Raw genomic sequence first — 16445 nt, 5'->3', positions numbered from 1 at the left:
CTTCTTCTTCTTCTCCCTTTTTTTTTTAAATTGCTGCGGGGGCCTCAGCTCCCATATGGATCAAATCAGTCCACAGATCCAGAACAAGGTTTTAAATAGGGGGTCCAGCCTGTAAGTCCTCAATCAGTGCCGGTACAGACGGAAGCAATCACCACAAGTGGTGCCGTGTAATTCTCCCGGGATTGCGCTCACTTCAAACAAAAAACAAAAAAAGAGCAAAATCACCCTGGTCCTTTTTGTCTCTGTGTCGGCTCTTTGTTCACCTGCCTTCAAAAAGGAGTTTGATGACTTATGTCCCATTTAAATCAATCACCAGGTCATGGGCATTAACAGATGTCGGCATAATTTTTGTTTTGTTCTTTTTATTTACAAGCATGCTTTTGTGTTTTTTTTCTTTTTTCCCTCTTTGTTTGTCTCTCTTTGTTTCGTATTGTTTTGTTTTGTTTTTTTTCTCCCGCAAAATATAGCTACAAATGGATGTTTAGCCCAAACATCGAGGATTGCATCACAGGGGTATATGTGCATATTTTATTTTCTCCACCTCTGTTCCACATCTCATATTTATCACTGCACATTCAAACTTTTGGAATCATGCTCTGCATAAGTCATCAAAGGCCCTTCACCCGCCACCTCCCAAATCCTGTCGGATCACAAACTCCAATTACAAATTGGCAAAACGCGGCAAAGTTTTTTCTTTCCCCCCACTTTGTCAAAACACACTCACACACTCACACACTCACACACTCACACACACACCCTGTAACACTAAGCCTCCTCTCTGCGTCGGCCTAGGAAGTTGCGCCACTATCTCGGGGGAATTGCACCGATCCTTCCATCTGTACTGTTCGCGGCACCCGCTAGCATCTCAGTGTGTCGTCGTGTTTCATCTCGCGCATACAAATCCAGACGTCCCCTGCTCCCTCTCCACCTCCGTCTCCCTCCTCATCCTCCTCCCCACACACACGCCACCTCCGTACCGTGTCGGCCTGCGCCGTTGCCTTGTCCCTGCCACGACCCCCCTCCCTTCCCCCTCGACCACCCGACTCCCACGACCCCACCGCCACGGAGGAAGTGTCACTCGTCTCGCCCACCGCCGTCCAGCTCCATACGTCTCTGCTGTGTTTGTGTCTCTGCTGCTCTCTCTCGGCGCAGACGAGTACTTGACTTGTTCTAATGCTGGATCTCTCTCGCCCCCACCCACCCACCCACCCAACCCCCCTCCTTCACAAGCCTCCGTAGCGACAGCAGTCCACCTTGTCAACGCTGCTGTTGACACGGTGGAGGGAGAAGGTACTCGTTTGTTGCTTCCATCTGCCAGTGGTTCTACCCCTCCAATCCCCAGCCACCCCCGCCCCCAGCCCCCACCCCCCACCCGTCCACGTCCTCAGTGTTGGGAAGTGAATTGTAGGTTGTGGAGCTGCCATTATCTCACACCGACTTAAACACCCGGCGGCTAATTGAAAAGCAGCACTCGTGCCAAAGTTCTCAAAAGTGCTGCAGAGCCACTGCTGCCTCGAAGTCTCGGCGGGCGACGCCTCCCAAATCACCCCCCCTGCCACTCCCCACTCCCCACCTCCCCAAAGCTTTGCACAGAGTCAGTTTAAGAGAATGGCACTCTTGGTGTCCGTTTAATGAACCTGCCACACTCGTCTTCTTCATCGTCGTTCCCAGTGTTTCATTGCCCCTCCGCCCCCCCGCCCCTCTGCTCCCCCCACCCACCGTCGGGCCGATTGTGCTTTTCCTCCCCAGGTTGTTAACTTGTTCTCTGTCTCTCTCTTTTTCTCTCCTCCTTCTCGCTTCGTTCAAAAGAGTCTTTTTTGGCTCATGATCTCAAGAACCCAAGAGGTGACTTCACTTTTTTCCTACATCCTTTGCTCGCCTGGCGTTCACTCTGCCCCCCCCCCCCTCTTAACCACTAACCCCAGAGCTTGGTGGTGGAGGCGCTGAAAGCTCCTCCGTCGAACGCTTTCTGCATCGCTGGGCTCCCGAAGCGTTCGGCCGGCCTCTCTCAGATTATTCATAAACCCCCAAATAAAAAACAGTCCCCGCCCCCCTTGCATGGCTTCGCCGCTGCAACGGCGTTTGAGAAACTCTAATAATCTGAGCGTCACACAATGAGGTTGTGCTCAGTGACTAACTGGAGTTCTTACCGAGTGGTCAGACTTTTGTGTTTGTCTGTTTGTGGCTCTTGCATCAAAACGTGTGTACCCCATAGGAAAAAAGAAAGAGAGGTTCGAGTGATGACCTATATTTTCTTATATTATAACATCACTATCTTCGTAGAGCGCTGAGAAACAGCCCATGTCTGGCCGATGATTCACCTGGTGGCTTTAAAGGCGCAGTGTGTCATATTTAATATGGTATGAAATCATATTGTGACCTTCCCATGAATTACATCACAGCCCTGGTCATGATGTCACATCAGTTGAAGCCATTGAAGGACGTCAGACTGCTCTTCCTGATTTACACATGGTGCTTTGCAGTTGGAAGGATTTATGAAATATATATTACCCAATAAATACCCTCCATCTACCAAAACACAGAGAAATAGCGAGGTCATTACAGCTGCTCAACACAAGGTGTCCTGTTTAGTGCTCGGGGGTACACAGAAATACATTTTTGTTTTGGAAAATGTATTCCTTTCTATATATATATATATATTTATATATGTGCCTTTGAATGGTCAGTGTGTTGAAACGTCACAGATTGCTTCGGCGATTAACGGCCAACTCGGCGTCTCGTGTTGTGTTGTGTTGTGTGTCGCTGCATGGTGTGGGTTGTTAACACGACTGCGCTCGGAGGAAGCTGGTAAAAACCGTGTGTGTGTGTGTGTGTGTGTGTGTGTGTATTCATTTCTGCCTTTGATCCCCCTCCCCAACCGACCCCCCCCTCACAGGATACCACTGGGACACATCTGATTGGATGCCGAGTGATCAACTCCCTGGAATCCAGGAGTTCCCTCAGTACGAGGTTGTGGAGTCGCCCGCTCCGCTCTACGCTGACCAGAGCGCCATCGACACCGACTACTACCCCGGCGGCTTCGACATCGAGAGCGACTTCCCGCCACCGCCCGACGACTTCCCGCCTGGCGACGACCTGCCACCGCTGCCACCGCCGGTGCCCGACTACGCCGACACGCTGCGGCCCGCCCGCCACGCCGCCGCCAGCGGCGCCAGCTCACCCGGCAGCATCCGCCAGCGGCCGGCGCTGCCGCAGCTCTACAGCCTCAACCAGTACCTGCCGCAGCACTCATACGGCAGCGAGGCGGGCGACGGCGAGAGCCACGGCGCCTCCTCCCCCTCCCCATCTTCCTCCTCAGCCGCCGCCGCCGCCGCCACCCCGGCCTCCACCTACAGGGGGGGCTTCGCCCTGGGCCGCAGCCGGGACTTTGACTCGTCGGCCGCCCTGGACAGCATGTCCATGTCTCTGTACGCGTCCACAGCCTCGTGCTCGGACATGTCGGCGTGCTGCGAGGAGTCCGAGGTGATGATCAGCGACTACGAGAGCGGTGACGAGGGCGTCTTCGAGCGCCTGGTCATCCCCGGCCTGGACTCCCAACAGCACACTGAAGTCTGACACTGGATCCAAACAAAAGTGCCTGAAAAAAAAACACACCTGATTTTAGTCCTTCGCACCACACGATACACTACACTACACTACACTACACAACACACATGCGCGCGCGCGCACACACACACAGTGTTGTCAGATTCGGAAGGGGGGAGGGGGGGCAGTGGGGGGGTTTGAACTTTGGTTTTTGCATTCAGCTGGTTTTTTGAGCTGCTTAATAATCAAGGTTACAGTATGAAAAATGAGTCCTTATGCAAACACATGCAGTCACTCACTCAGCAATATTTTGATATGAGATCATTTTTTCTTTCTGTTCAGTCTGCTGAGCGATCTGCGTTGCCGTCAGGACCACACACCTGTACACACGTTACTAGCAGCCACCTCATTTGTGCAAACCTGTAATTGAAATTCTGGCAAATGTCAACATTTTTATTTTATGTTCCCTCAAAGCAGACACGGAAAAAATAACAGATTTTTGAAGTTCAAATAACTCTCTAACTGACTTATAAACACTTGATTTTTTTTTTTTTTTTTTGTCATTTAAAAGTATTGTTGCTACTATTTATGGATTGACTTTAACGGTAAAATACAAATTTTTTTATCACTGTGGGTGGATTTTGAACACGTCAAAACTCATTTGGCAACACTGCACACACACTCGCACTCTCACACACACACACACACACTCTCTCTGACATACACACACACACACACACACACACTACATGCACGATAAATGGAGTCTCAACAGTCGTGGGGTTGAGAAAGGAGATCTCATGACGCTACGACAGACTGCGGTTCATCCAGCTCAGTCCGGCCCCTTCATCGTCGTCAGTGACCGCCATCATTCACTGTGTGTGGACCAGCTGGAGGATCATTATTGGATGTAACAACAGGAAAAGAATCATGACAAACAAAAAAGAGAGAAGACTTATCATCGTCACATTGTCTTTGTTTCTGTCGAGAAAAAAAAAAAGCAAGCAACGTGTTTTTTTTATACAAGTGCTCATTTTCCTTGTAAATTTAAATGTACAGTTTTGATTTCAAAGTTTACTAGGTTTTGTAGATATTGTGAGCTTTTATTTTCAATTATAAAAAAAAGAATTAAATGGTGTGACATTATCAGCCTTACTGTGCTTACATTCACTAAGTAACGTCTAAGAAAAAGAGAAGAAAAGAGAAAAGAGCGTGGCTTTTTCCCGACACAGTGTACTCGTCTCCTGCTCATTTCAAAAAAGGGTCTTCAATGAACGACTGCATATTCTTGTTTGTTTTTTTTTATTATTATTTCTTTGTTTGTAAATTTTGCCTTTGGAACCTCTTTATTTTTCCACCGAGAAAATGGGACCCAGTATATTTATAGTGCAGAGTTATCCATGGACACGTGACTTTTTCAGGTGTCTGTGTGTGTGAGCAATGCTACGGTCTTGTTAAGGTTTTTATTGAATACTGCCACAAGCTCACGCTTTCCTACAGGCAATAAATTATTCCTAAAAAATAAAGCATCTGTCTGCAGTCTCTTATTTCACAGTTTTCAACATTTTGAAAGGAACAAAAACTAGCTTTTGCAAAGGGTTTGGTGCAAAGAATACATGTTGGATGACCTGTGAATGCATCACAAATAATACCACCTTGACAAGTGTCTGAATTTTGTTTGATAACTGCAGCAAACACTCATTACAAGCCTGGTTGATTATCAGTTAGTCTTGATTTAAAATTATAACCTCAGACTGACTATAATGTCAAGTCATCAGTAACTGAGGTTTATCACTATAAATATATATATATATAATTAAATAATAAATAATGTATATCATTAAAATGTTTTCTCATACTAATGTTAGCTAGCAGGCCAATATTATTGTGTGACTCCAGCACTTGTCTTCTTTTCCACATTCAGTATTTTTTCTGTGTGTGAATAATTGACAACATTTTTATTACATTTTACTTTTACTTTATTCTGTTAATCCATTGGATGCCGGACAAGGCAATGCAGAAGAATGACTCACATCAACGTGACTGTTACGGGCCCCAAGAAATAGCTTGGGGGGACCCGTTGCATATAAGGAGACAGACCAGACCGCAATTTGTTTACGCAAAGTATTTAATTTTTATTTAAAACCCCCAACCCCCTGGACAAGTGAAAAGTGTCAACTCAGAAACCCAAAAAGGGCTGTGGGCGCCGGCCAAACGAAACAAAAGAGGGAAAACGGACAAGGCCAGCCCACACAGGGCCGTAGGACCACGTCCGAGTCCCGACTATTCAGTTTAACCTGAAGAATCTCAAAACCTGCAACAAAGTTAAACAAAATCCGAAAACAGGACTACCGGTCAGCCACAACCCAAACTAACACAAAAAAGAACACATGGGTCCCATTAACCCAAGTGTGTGATCACCTGTCGGTGGGGAGAAGAGGGGAAAAGGATTAAATTAACAGAACAAAATACGTGCGACCTGGACGTCTCCGATGGTCGCGGCGTGCGCCCGACCGAATGATGAGATGCGTTCCTGAATGGGAGCGCAAGAGAGAGCGAGCCCGCCCTGCTCTCGCTCCTTTTATAGTTCCGTCCTGAGCATCAATTGCACGCTGGTGCTCACTGGGACTGGGGAGGAGCGAACAGGGAAGGAGTGGTCGGGCTGCGCGTAACAGTGACGTAGGGATGTCCTAGTGTTTTATCAGTTAATGAGCTTAAATACCCTTTAAAAAACAAACAGTGTTGCTGCTATGGATCTTGTGCCTTGTTGACTAGTTGGACTTGGCTGCGAGAGCCCCGCCGCTCCCCAGCAGACAATATGACAGGACACGTCACCATTAGAGACTCAGCAGAGATGTGCTGCGACTGCAGTAGGCTTCCCAGAAGTGACGGCCGAGGATTGTGGGTGTCAAAGTTCACTGTCCATCCAGTTCTGTGACGGGTCGGCAGAGTGCTGCAGCTAACTGTCGAGCCATCGGCGGCCAGTAACAGGTTGGTGTCAAGCTGTCAGCCCGGTGCCAGCAACCCAGAGGTCATTGACCTCATAAGCAACATTTTCAACTTTAGAGGGAAAAAAATTTGGCTGCGCAGTATGGTTTTTAACACTTTTCCTTTGGTTCCCTGCAGTTATTGAAGTTTTTTATTTCTTCTTCTTCTTCTTCTTCTTCTTCTTCTTCTTCTTCTTCTTCTTCTTCTTCTTCCATGACGCAGGCCTCACAAGTAGTCATAATCCAAATCCAAATACTCCAGTTTTCTTCTTCTATTGCTGCGCTCACATCCTCCAAATTGAACCTGACAGATCTGGCCTCAGTAAAAACTCACCCCTGGCAGTGATGAATTTTCATGAGTGTTGAAACTGTTTGGCCTTGCGCCCCGAGTCGGAGTGAAAAACTGCGTGGTTAGGCTTTCTCTCTCTCTCGCCGAGCAAGAGATCAGCTCCATGGGTCTCACAAGACACGACATCCATGACGTTAGAGTCCGAGGGTTCCACTTTATAGCAGTGTCATGTCACATATTGTAAGTAAATCTGAAGTACATTGATACACTCTATATGACCATCAGTTTCACACTTTTCTAATCACTTGCTTTTGTCTTGTACATTTTAAATAATTGGTGCTACATTTTAACCTGTTCCTGCTACTGTTGAAGCTGAGGGTTTAAAAAAAAGAGTCAATTTGTTTTTTCACAGCCTAGTTAGCCCAGTTTACTTGCCTCCGCAAACTTTCTAAGGATGATTCACACACCAAAACACACAACTTGTTGTTATATAAACCCTTTATAAGGCCTCATTAGAGAGTGTGAGCGAGCTCAAAGCTCACACTGTCAACATTCATTTACCCCACGTTTTTTTTCTTTTTTTCTAATTAGTGTGGCGAGCCACAAGCGCCGCATCACTTCAGACGTGGAAGAAGGTCAGACGGCGCTGCTCGTCTCTGAGCTCGTCGATCACCTGAGCAACCTGATCGCTGATGAAAGAAGGTTTCCAGGAGCGGAGCTTCTCTCTCGGGCGGACCAGAGACAGAGGCTTCATTCCTGGAGAAAAGTCTCCAGTCTCCTGCTGCGCTTGTTGATCACAGCACTTTTCAAAACGCTCACCCTGCCTAATCTCACGCTTGATGGATCCAATTAATGGTGAACGGCACCAGGTGTGTGTGTGTGTGTGTGTGTGTGTGTGTGTGTGTGTGTGTGTTTTCTTTCCAAATCAGAAAAGAACGGTTTATACCAAATGATGCATTATTCATGTTAGGGAAGCAGGAACGCGGCTCTCATGGATACGGAGGCGTTCTGCTTCGTGACTTTTGCTCATTAAGGCCCCGACGGGGGGAAGGCCTGTAATGCTGGGGTACCACCACAAGGTGGCTGTAGATGACAATTCACCAAGGCGAGTGCAGCGCTACACTCTTCAGCACTTCTTGTCTTCTGGTTGTGATCACAAAATACAGATCAGACACTTCATGGAACAGTCGCCCTGAAAACCTGGACGAGTCGCTGCATGTAAACACAAACTCACTGTTTGTTGTCTGCCCTGAATGCCACCAACGTACCTCATGATGTTAGAGTTCCGTCCTACCATCACACTGTGACTCTGGCACAGAAATGCGTCCCACGTCAAAATCACCTGACGAGTCGTGTCAAATCAAACAGAGCGAAACACCAACAGCGGAGGGAGGTTGTTCGTGAGTACCTTGTTTAAACACGTCTGCATGGAATTAAAGCGTACGAGTGTGTGTTAGAGAGGAAGCTCTGTGTGTCACCATAGCACAGCTCTGCGACGGTTGGACACCGCTGCTGTCCCGTCAGGCCCAGAGGGGAATATTTTTGAAGTAGGGTCACATGAGGTTCTTGTCAATAAGCATAATCGACTGAGGAGTTGTTGCTTTGGTCTGTGCGAGAACAACTAAAATCAGCTCTCAGTACCTGTGCAAAAGCTTGGCTAGCAAATAAGTTCATACAAGTACATGCGCTTAGCACTTAGAAAAGTGTTTGACGTTGGGATGATACGGATTTCATCAACCGCAGTGCACTGTTCTGTCAACACACTCAATCAAACGGTCAACTTAATCCATCTTTCAAAGGTCCCAGGAAGGAGCAGCGTCAGCTGGCCTTTGTCTCACGTATCCAGTCAACTTCCTTTTAGTTGTGACAAGAACACCAACTACCACCAACACTACCAATTAAAACCAAATAAAAAGTGAGTGACAGCGTGGAAGCTGCGGTGGTGGCACTTTCCCCACTAGGGGGTGGTTTTTTTCATATTAACAAAGAGAAGAAGAACCAAAAAGAACAAAGAGCAACACAGAAGGCTTACAGTTAAAAAAACAAAACAAAACAAAGTTTTGCTTCTGGCTGGCTTTACCATGAGTTCAGTTATAGTGTAACTATAGTGTAACTGTTTACACTATTATGATGCACGGCACCACGAGGCAGTTTTTGCTAACAACATTTTCTATTTATATGTATTTCACATAAAACACATAAAACATGAAACAATGCAGCCTGGTGTGTTGGACAAAGTTGTTGATTATTTTATGTTTAAACCGGCTTTTTGTTTTCTTCAACTTTGGCAATACCACAATCAATTCACCGCCGAGCTTCCGTCTGTTTTCTCCGAGCGGGTTCTCCTTACTGAGGGAGAGGGCAAACTGGAATCTCCTCTGGCTAATATTCTCAACTGCTGACATTTACCCCCATGCCCAACACAGCTCCGAGTGTGCCCTTTCAAACATTTAGCCTCCATAAAGACACGCTGTTGTTGCTGTTGTTTTTATTGTTTGTTTTTTTGTCACGTTGCATTTAGTGAGCCGATGTTTCTCAGTCAAGCGAGTCTCTCAGCAGAGGAATGTCGAGATAAATCCCACGTCTCCATGTCGTGTGGAGAACAGCAGGCTGCGCTCGCTGCTGAACTGACAGTGCTCATTCAGAGCGAGCAACAATCATTAGGCGGACAATGAGCGCGCGCCGGCGCTTCTCTGCTAACAATGCTGAGTCACTCCGAGTTTAGGAAGTCCGTCTCACTTTGTCTGATTACTTTGTGATATATCTTGTGTGCCGCTTAAACAGAAAAACAGTTTTCCAAAGGTTTTTTTCTAAAAAGAAATCAATGGACTGTTCACAGAATCGACCTAAACTGGATGATGTTCTGTGTTACATAAATAAATGAAGTGGTTACGGTTACCAAATTAAACATTTCCCCAATTCTTCGGTTACTTCATGTCTACCTGGTAAAGAGTAAAGAAATTAGGGAATTTGGGATTTGGAAAATATTTGGGAAATGCCAGACAAGGCTTTTTTTTGGTTCCCAGGGTAACATTAGACACACCCACAGTGACAATGAACTCTTGTTAAAGCCACTCTGGTGTGTTATCGATGAACCTCCCGACCTGCTGGAGGCCCCAATCAGCAGTTCATCAGCTGTCCACAACTTCCTCATAACTGTCCCTCGGTTTGCCTGATGGCTCCCAACCCGCTGCCCCCCTCACCGTACAGACACAACACGTCCGTCTCTCTGGCCAACGTGCCAGCATGACACACCAACAACTAACTCGAGCTTTGACGACTCTACGGCCTCTTGACTGTTGACCGACTGTCAAAACAACGGCAGCTTTTATCAGGCTGCCAGCTACGCTTTGGAGGAGAATCTGATGATGCCTGCAGTTGCTGATCAAGTTGGCAAAAAAGGAAATAATGCGTCAGTAAATACAGGTGTGTATGTGTGTGTGTGTGTGTGTGTGTGTGTGTGTACGCGCACATACTCGTGTAGTGTGTAGTGAAGTGTGGTGTACCGTGTGGTACACGCCCCTACAAAAGTTCCAATGGTTCAGGCAACTAACTTGTCCAGGAACAGGACAAGGTCTGAGGATGAGACAAGTACTAAAACTGATAAATTGTAGCATGATAAATTTTCATCCACAGAATGTCAGGATACTTTCTTTGAAAAAAAAAAAAAAAGTCAGTAGCTGTCCTTTTTTTATGCAAATCCTCCAAATGTGTGGGAACAAAAAATATGTTTGTGAAAACAATACAGCAGCAGAAACACCATCGCCTCTGATCATCCATTCATGCTGACACACATCAGCTACTGTATTGTCGTGTTTTCCCTGCATAATCATGTGTCGTGAGAAAACCACGACACTGGGCGATGCGCCCGTGAGAGAGAGCGAGTGAGGGAGAGAGAGAGAGAGAGAGAGAGAGAGAGAGAGAGAGAGAGACAGGCACGCAAAGGACCGCTGACCCCAATAATCCTCTTTCTACAAGCACATACACATCTATTTCCTGGGTGGAGCTCCGCTGTTGTCATGGCGACGGCCTGGGTGAGGAGGATGATGGGAGCGGGGGAGGCCGGCGCAGATAAAAGTAAACACTCTGGCCTCTCGGTGGGATGTGCTGATGACCGGTGAGGCAGGGGAGACGTGCCGGAGCTGCGTCGGGACCCGGCTCATTACATTACCCTCGTTTGGCTGACAGCTCCCCCAATTTCTCCCTCCCTCCCTCCTACGGCAGTGAAGGGGGGTGGTCCAGGGGAGGGTGGACGTTGTCTTCTCCTCGGCACCCTCCTGTTTAGAGTCTCGCCCTTCCCTCAGTGCCCCCTCTACACCCATCCTTCACCACAGAGGAGCCTCTCGAACCTGCTGCTGCTGCGACTGCCTTGACGGATGCTGTGCAAGTAGCGGCCGGCAGTTTTTCCCCTAAGCCCTTTTTTAATTTTCTCCCCCCGACCACCTAATACAGCCAAGAAAGGCTGAGGGACATCTGTAGAAGTGTGTGTGTGTGTGTGTTTTTTTTTTTAAGAGATAACGTGCCTTCTGCCTCCCTGAAAGCACCAGACTCGCAGATTAAATCCCCCCCAATCTGATTTATGGCGAAAATAACCGGTTTATAAACAGGATCCAGGGATCTGAACTTTAGGGGCTTTTTGCTGCCCTGGTTTATAACGGTGACAACGGCCGGGGATGTCAACCAGTCACAGGCTCGGAGGGGAGACAGACCTTGACCTCAAGAGGGCAGCCGGATCACAGAGATTTCATTACGGAGGTTTTCTGCATCCATCCAGCCAGGATCCAGTCGGGAACGTTTTTCTGTGTGTCAATCAGCTTTATGTTTTAGTCATCAGCAAATCAGGAAGCAGCAGCAGCAGCAGCAGGAGCAGCAGCAACAGCTGAATTTACCTCAAGAATCGTGGAAGAAGACAAGGAGGAGGTGGCTGCTTGCCTAGCTGATGCTAAAGAGATAAGCACGGGTATTACAGCAGTAGCTGCAGCAAATATGAAGCCTTGAGCTGTTGATACCTGCTTTAACGGGCAGTAAAAATTTAATTTAAAAAATCTGATTAGTTAACTCAAATGTGACAGATCGAAGATTTCTACATTTCGCTCCTCTGGATTTTCTATGAGCTCTTGATCAGACAGTCATGGGATAAGTCCAACAAATTTATCACAAATTCTTGTGGCGTTTATTATTGGGGCTGGCCAGTCATTTAACATCAACAAATCACGGCCCATGAAAGAAAAATTGTTGACACTCCATAATGTGGCAGTGTGTAATCAATTTACTCAGAAAAAAGGCCTGTATTTGCTGTGTTTGAGGCAATGGAACCCGGTTTACAAAGGAGGCCTCTCATCACACCATCTGTGCCTGGTACCGACCCACTCAGTGAGGCCAGGCGGAGCTGAGAGAGTTGTTGCAGTTTGGTGGGTGAATTTCAATTGCATCGCTGCATTTAGAAAGTGAATTTGCCAATAAAAAACTAAAATTCTGGAAGCTAACGTTGCGGTTTAGTTTGATTGAGAGCATTGAACAAAAAATAAAAAAATAAAATAAAAAATCACAATTTGCAAGGCTTTTTTAGTAATACCGACAATCTAGTCAGATTATAATTTTTTTGTCTTTAGTGAGAGTTATATGTTTTCCTATGTTTATCTTTTGTACCACGTATTTGAAGGTACAGTTTGTAAAATTCTGCCATCTAGTGGTCAGATTTTAGATTTGCAACGCTCATTCGCTCACCCTCCCTCTCCCAAGCTTGCTAGTGAACTACTGTGGCCCACACACAGAAACCTGGAGACCTCGTCTACCCTCTTCCTTGCTGGTTTATTTGAGGACACAAGCGTTCACCCTAAATACGAAATGCGCTGTCAGACAGCTGGATTGTCCTCAAGGCTTCCTTAGAAATATGGCAACTAATGTATATTCCAATTTATAAATAAGAACCCATGTATCGGTAGGAAAAGCATATTACTTTTATTGTACAGTGAGTAGCTATAAATATTTATTAATATATTTACAGGCAGTATATTAAGCTTTTACCATTGTAATAGTCATAAATCAGGCCAAATTTTACAAAATGGACCTTTAGAGGGAGCAACAGAGCTTCCCAAAGCTCAGCGTGTAAAACAGGCTCCTGTTCTCGTCGGCTCTGTCCCTGTTTGTCTAAAACTTCATGCATCAGGACCTTGAGTCAAGAGAAAAAAAAGGTCAAGAATTTCTGGGGATTAAAAGAAAAAGGTGGTGCTGAGAGAAGCCGGCTCCGCCGACCCCAGGCTCCTGTGACATGGGGCGTTGCTGATGTGGGTCAGTGGAGGGCGAACGACTGGAAGAGCCAGTTGGAGTTGGAAACCTTAGCCACTAGGGTTTTAGCACGCTGTTATACTCTGACCAAATCTACAGAAATAAAAAAAACCAACATGTACATGTGAAGGGAAGTGACGCTGCTCGATGGTCTGGTGTCGCATCATCAAAGTTGCATGAACTCTGCTGTGGACCTCAGCCCTGCTAATGGTGTCAAACATACAGTCAGTTCCCTGCCATGCGTCCACCATGAAACATCTGTCTTCTCAGTGTGCTGCATTATTAAAAAGTCCCATGAAGCGGTTGTGGGTCACAGCTGCAGCCCACATTCCATTCCATCGCCCTGCTCTCCTTCTTCATCCACCCGCAGTTTTTTTTTTTCATGCATCAGGTTTCACGCTCCCGAGCCGAATGGACACAGTAGCTGCACGGACAGTCAGCATGTGGGAGCGCTGGGCTTGGCTGGATGTTGTGTTATAGTCGCACAAATATGCTCTGTTACTTTGGGTTCCCTATATTTTTTTATGATAATTGTAAACATTGATTGCTTCTTTGTTACAGTTGTAGTCTGGTTAAAATGTGTCAAGAAAATGAAGCTACGGTGCATTAGTTAGTTAGTTAGTTAGTCAGGTCTTTATTGTCCCATAGGGATAAACGTTTTTCCCATGTCAGTCACCTCAGTTTCGAATAACAATAAACATGTAGCCCTCTGCCAAACATATAAAAAACCCTTTCCCATACATTTGACTCACACATACACAAAAAGACAGGTATGCGATGATCTAGCATAGTGTTATTCAGTGCTGTGAAGGCTGATGGAACAAAGCTTTTTTTGAAATGGGATTTTTTTTTTCCAGTTAAGTGTCCTGTGTCTTTGGCAAGGGAGGAGTGTGAAGAATGGGTGGAGGGGATGGTCAGGGCTGTTTATCATTGTTCGTGCCAGGTGTATGGTGGCACGTTTATTTGCATGTGACAGACAGGGGGTGGGGAGGTTGATTATTTTTGATGCTGTGTGATATTTTCCGAAGTTTAATTGTGTTGCTTACAGTGAGCAGGGTGAAGAAAGAGAGGAGTACATTAGGAGAGCAGTACATTAAGATGGATTGGATGATACTTTTGTCGAGCAGCAGGAGGAGATGGGAGGCCACAGACAGTGATTTCAGCTTGCGGATGACGTGGTGCTGATGCTCACCCCTGCTGGAACAAGAGGAACTGACTGTACACTATTGTTGTGATAAATGTATTTTTCTCTGTTCGTTGTCATTTAAGTCTTTCTCTTCGTAGCCTCTCCCTATAATCACGCAGCCGTGGGGGCTGGGAAACTACTAATGTATGCCATTATTTTTAATGCTTTGATTATGAAAAGGCAACAATAATGGTTTTCAGTGGTGGGACGCGAAACGTTTGGTAAAACTGAACATAAGGAAAAACACAAGGTGAAAGTTGCATTACCAGGGCTACAGGTGACATATAAACAGAAATGAGTGCCACCTCATCACACGGGAGAAAAGGAAACCCCGAACAAATGAAAACATTTGGTGCCCAAGAACCTTGACTCTTTGCGCCTCAGCCATAACTAACTCTGACCTTCCCCTCCCCCTCGCTGTGGAAAACACAGCAACTCGCAAACAAATGAGACAGCATGACGACAGTATGTCACTGCAGTTTAAACAAACCGGCTCGCCGTCTCAGATTCCGACTATACCCTCACATTTACGACTGTGCAAGTACAAAACTAGACTCAAAAATAACTGCAACAAAAATCTAGTGTCAAAGTTGCACCCAACCAGCGCCATCTAAACTCTGAGCTTTCTTGCCATCCGAACAGCTCATCAATGACACATCTCTGCAGCAGCTCTATGAGTTGTATGAGGGAGAACATTAGGGACAACCAGGATGCCCATTATGACAGTCTTCATATCATCAACCAGTGCCGCCTGTGGTGAGGCATTGCCTGGGGAAAGTGCCCACACGTCTGTTCCTAAGTGGACTCCAAACCAAACCAGAGGTACGAGGTTGACGTTTAATCAGTAATCTGACACCTTCTGCTTTCCATCTTCAAACCCCAGCAGTAAAGTTCATATACAATTGAATGTAAAAAATGTAAAAAGCCATTTAAAAGTTTGACACGGGATATTTTTGAAGCGCATAGCCTCCTTATCAAGCCCTTCAAAAGGGAAACTGGGCCACACACAGGAATTGTTAACCCTTCTTCTCTTTACACCTCAGCTCTCTTAGCATGACAGCGCCACATCATTGCACCCTGTTAGGCTTGGTCAGTAAACAAGCAGCTGGTGTCTGTTAGTACGGGTCAGCCGTGTGGTTGACTGAAGCTGTCCAGACTGTGCCAACACGCTCAGCCCCCACCCCCTGCAACCCACCCCAGCCCACCCCCCAGAGCGGGAGACTTACTGGAATGATATGATAATAGATATATCAAATTAAAAGATTTGTAGGAAATGGACTCAATTGCATTAAATATGATGCCACTGTTATATAAATGTTGCAAACGCTTGAGAAGAGCTTGACAACGTCAGTTGGCCTGGAAGAGGTTGACAACATCAGTTGGCCTGGAAGTCGCATTTACACGGAAATGTGCAAGACAGGCTTGCGGAGGCAAGGAGGGTTAGCCATCCCTTTAAACACTACGGTAAAATCCATTTGCAGTTTTATCTCTCTTTGGCAGCAGGGGGTGCTGTAATATCCTGGGTGACCATCTTACCAGGCGCAAGTTAGCACTGCCATATGCAGTATTTCCATTGTTTATTGGAAATAAACGCAAATAACCCAGTATGTTAGCGTCTGCTTAATGACAGATAATTTTTTTTTAAGGTAAGTAAAAGCTCTGGTTAGACGTGACTGTGGAGAGACTTTTGAGAAAACAAGGAAAATTCAATGTCTCCTGGGGACGTTGGCGAACCTCATCCGGCTTCCAGTGGAGTACAAATCTGACAAGGGTCCTTCAGCGCGTAATGAAGTGCGTGAGCAGTCATGAATGCTGTGTGGGCTGGTAGGAGAAACGTGTTGCAGAGTTTGTGAGCCACGGGGCCATGATACACTTTCGGTCTGTAGTGCTGTACGTAGGTTGTTTTCCATCAGTGAGTCAGAAGGTGTTGAAATAGCTTGAATGGAAAGAGACAATGCAAAGGCCATACCCGCTGAAATACTAGTCAGCTACAACTTACCCCTATTTTACACCAGAAGCGGCTGCAGAGCGTCTGCGTCGACGCAGTAAAACGCGGCCACTAAAGTCAATTTTGTATTTATATGTGCTGTACTTTACTGTGAAACATCAACGTGACGCATCGGCTTCAACGCTGTTCAGGTCGGCCGTC

The 16445-nt window shown here is 46.3% G+C and overlaps 1 protein-coding gene across 4 annotated transcripts in view; it reads left to right on the top strand.

Annotated features, from left to right (window-relative positions):
- fat1a (FAT atypical cadherin 1a) overlaps positions 1–4022 on the top strand; it is a 70734-nt gene extending 66712 nt beyond the window's left edge. For 2 of the 4 annotated variants that reach the window (XM_076034071.1, XM_076034061.1), the window contains exons 28-29: positions 1810–1845; positions 2897–4022. In XM_076034071.1, the coding sequence (XP_075890186.1) occupies positions 1810–1845; positions 2897–3576 (716 nt within the window). In that variant the 3' untranslated portion in view covers positions 3577–4022. Of the gene's footprint in view, positions 1–48; positions 112–1809; positions 1846–2896 lie in introns of all 4 variants that reach the window. The other 2 variants (XR_012927711.1, XM_076034083.1) reach the window with 2 other exon arrangements.
- Positions 4023–16445: the final 12423 nt, after the last annotated feature.

Source organism: Nelusetta ayraudi, unplaced genomic scaffold (assembly GCF_046127955.1).
Source record: "Nelusetta ayraudi isolate G7.1 ecotype Tasmania unplaced genomic scaffold, CSIRO-AGI_Nayr_v1 ptg000004l, whole genome shotgun sequence".
In the NCBI taxonomy this organism is placed as follows: domain Eukaryota; kingdom Metazoa; phylum Chordata; class Actinopteri; order Tetraodontiformes; family Monacanthidae; genus Nelusetta; species Nelusetta ayraudi.
Note: the sequence above shows the minus strand (reverse complement) of the source record. Positions and strands in the feature narration are given on the sequence as shown.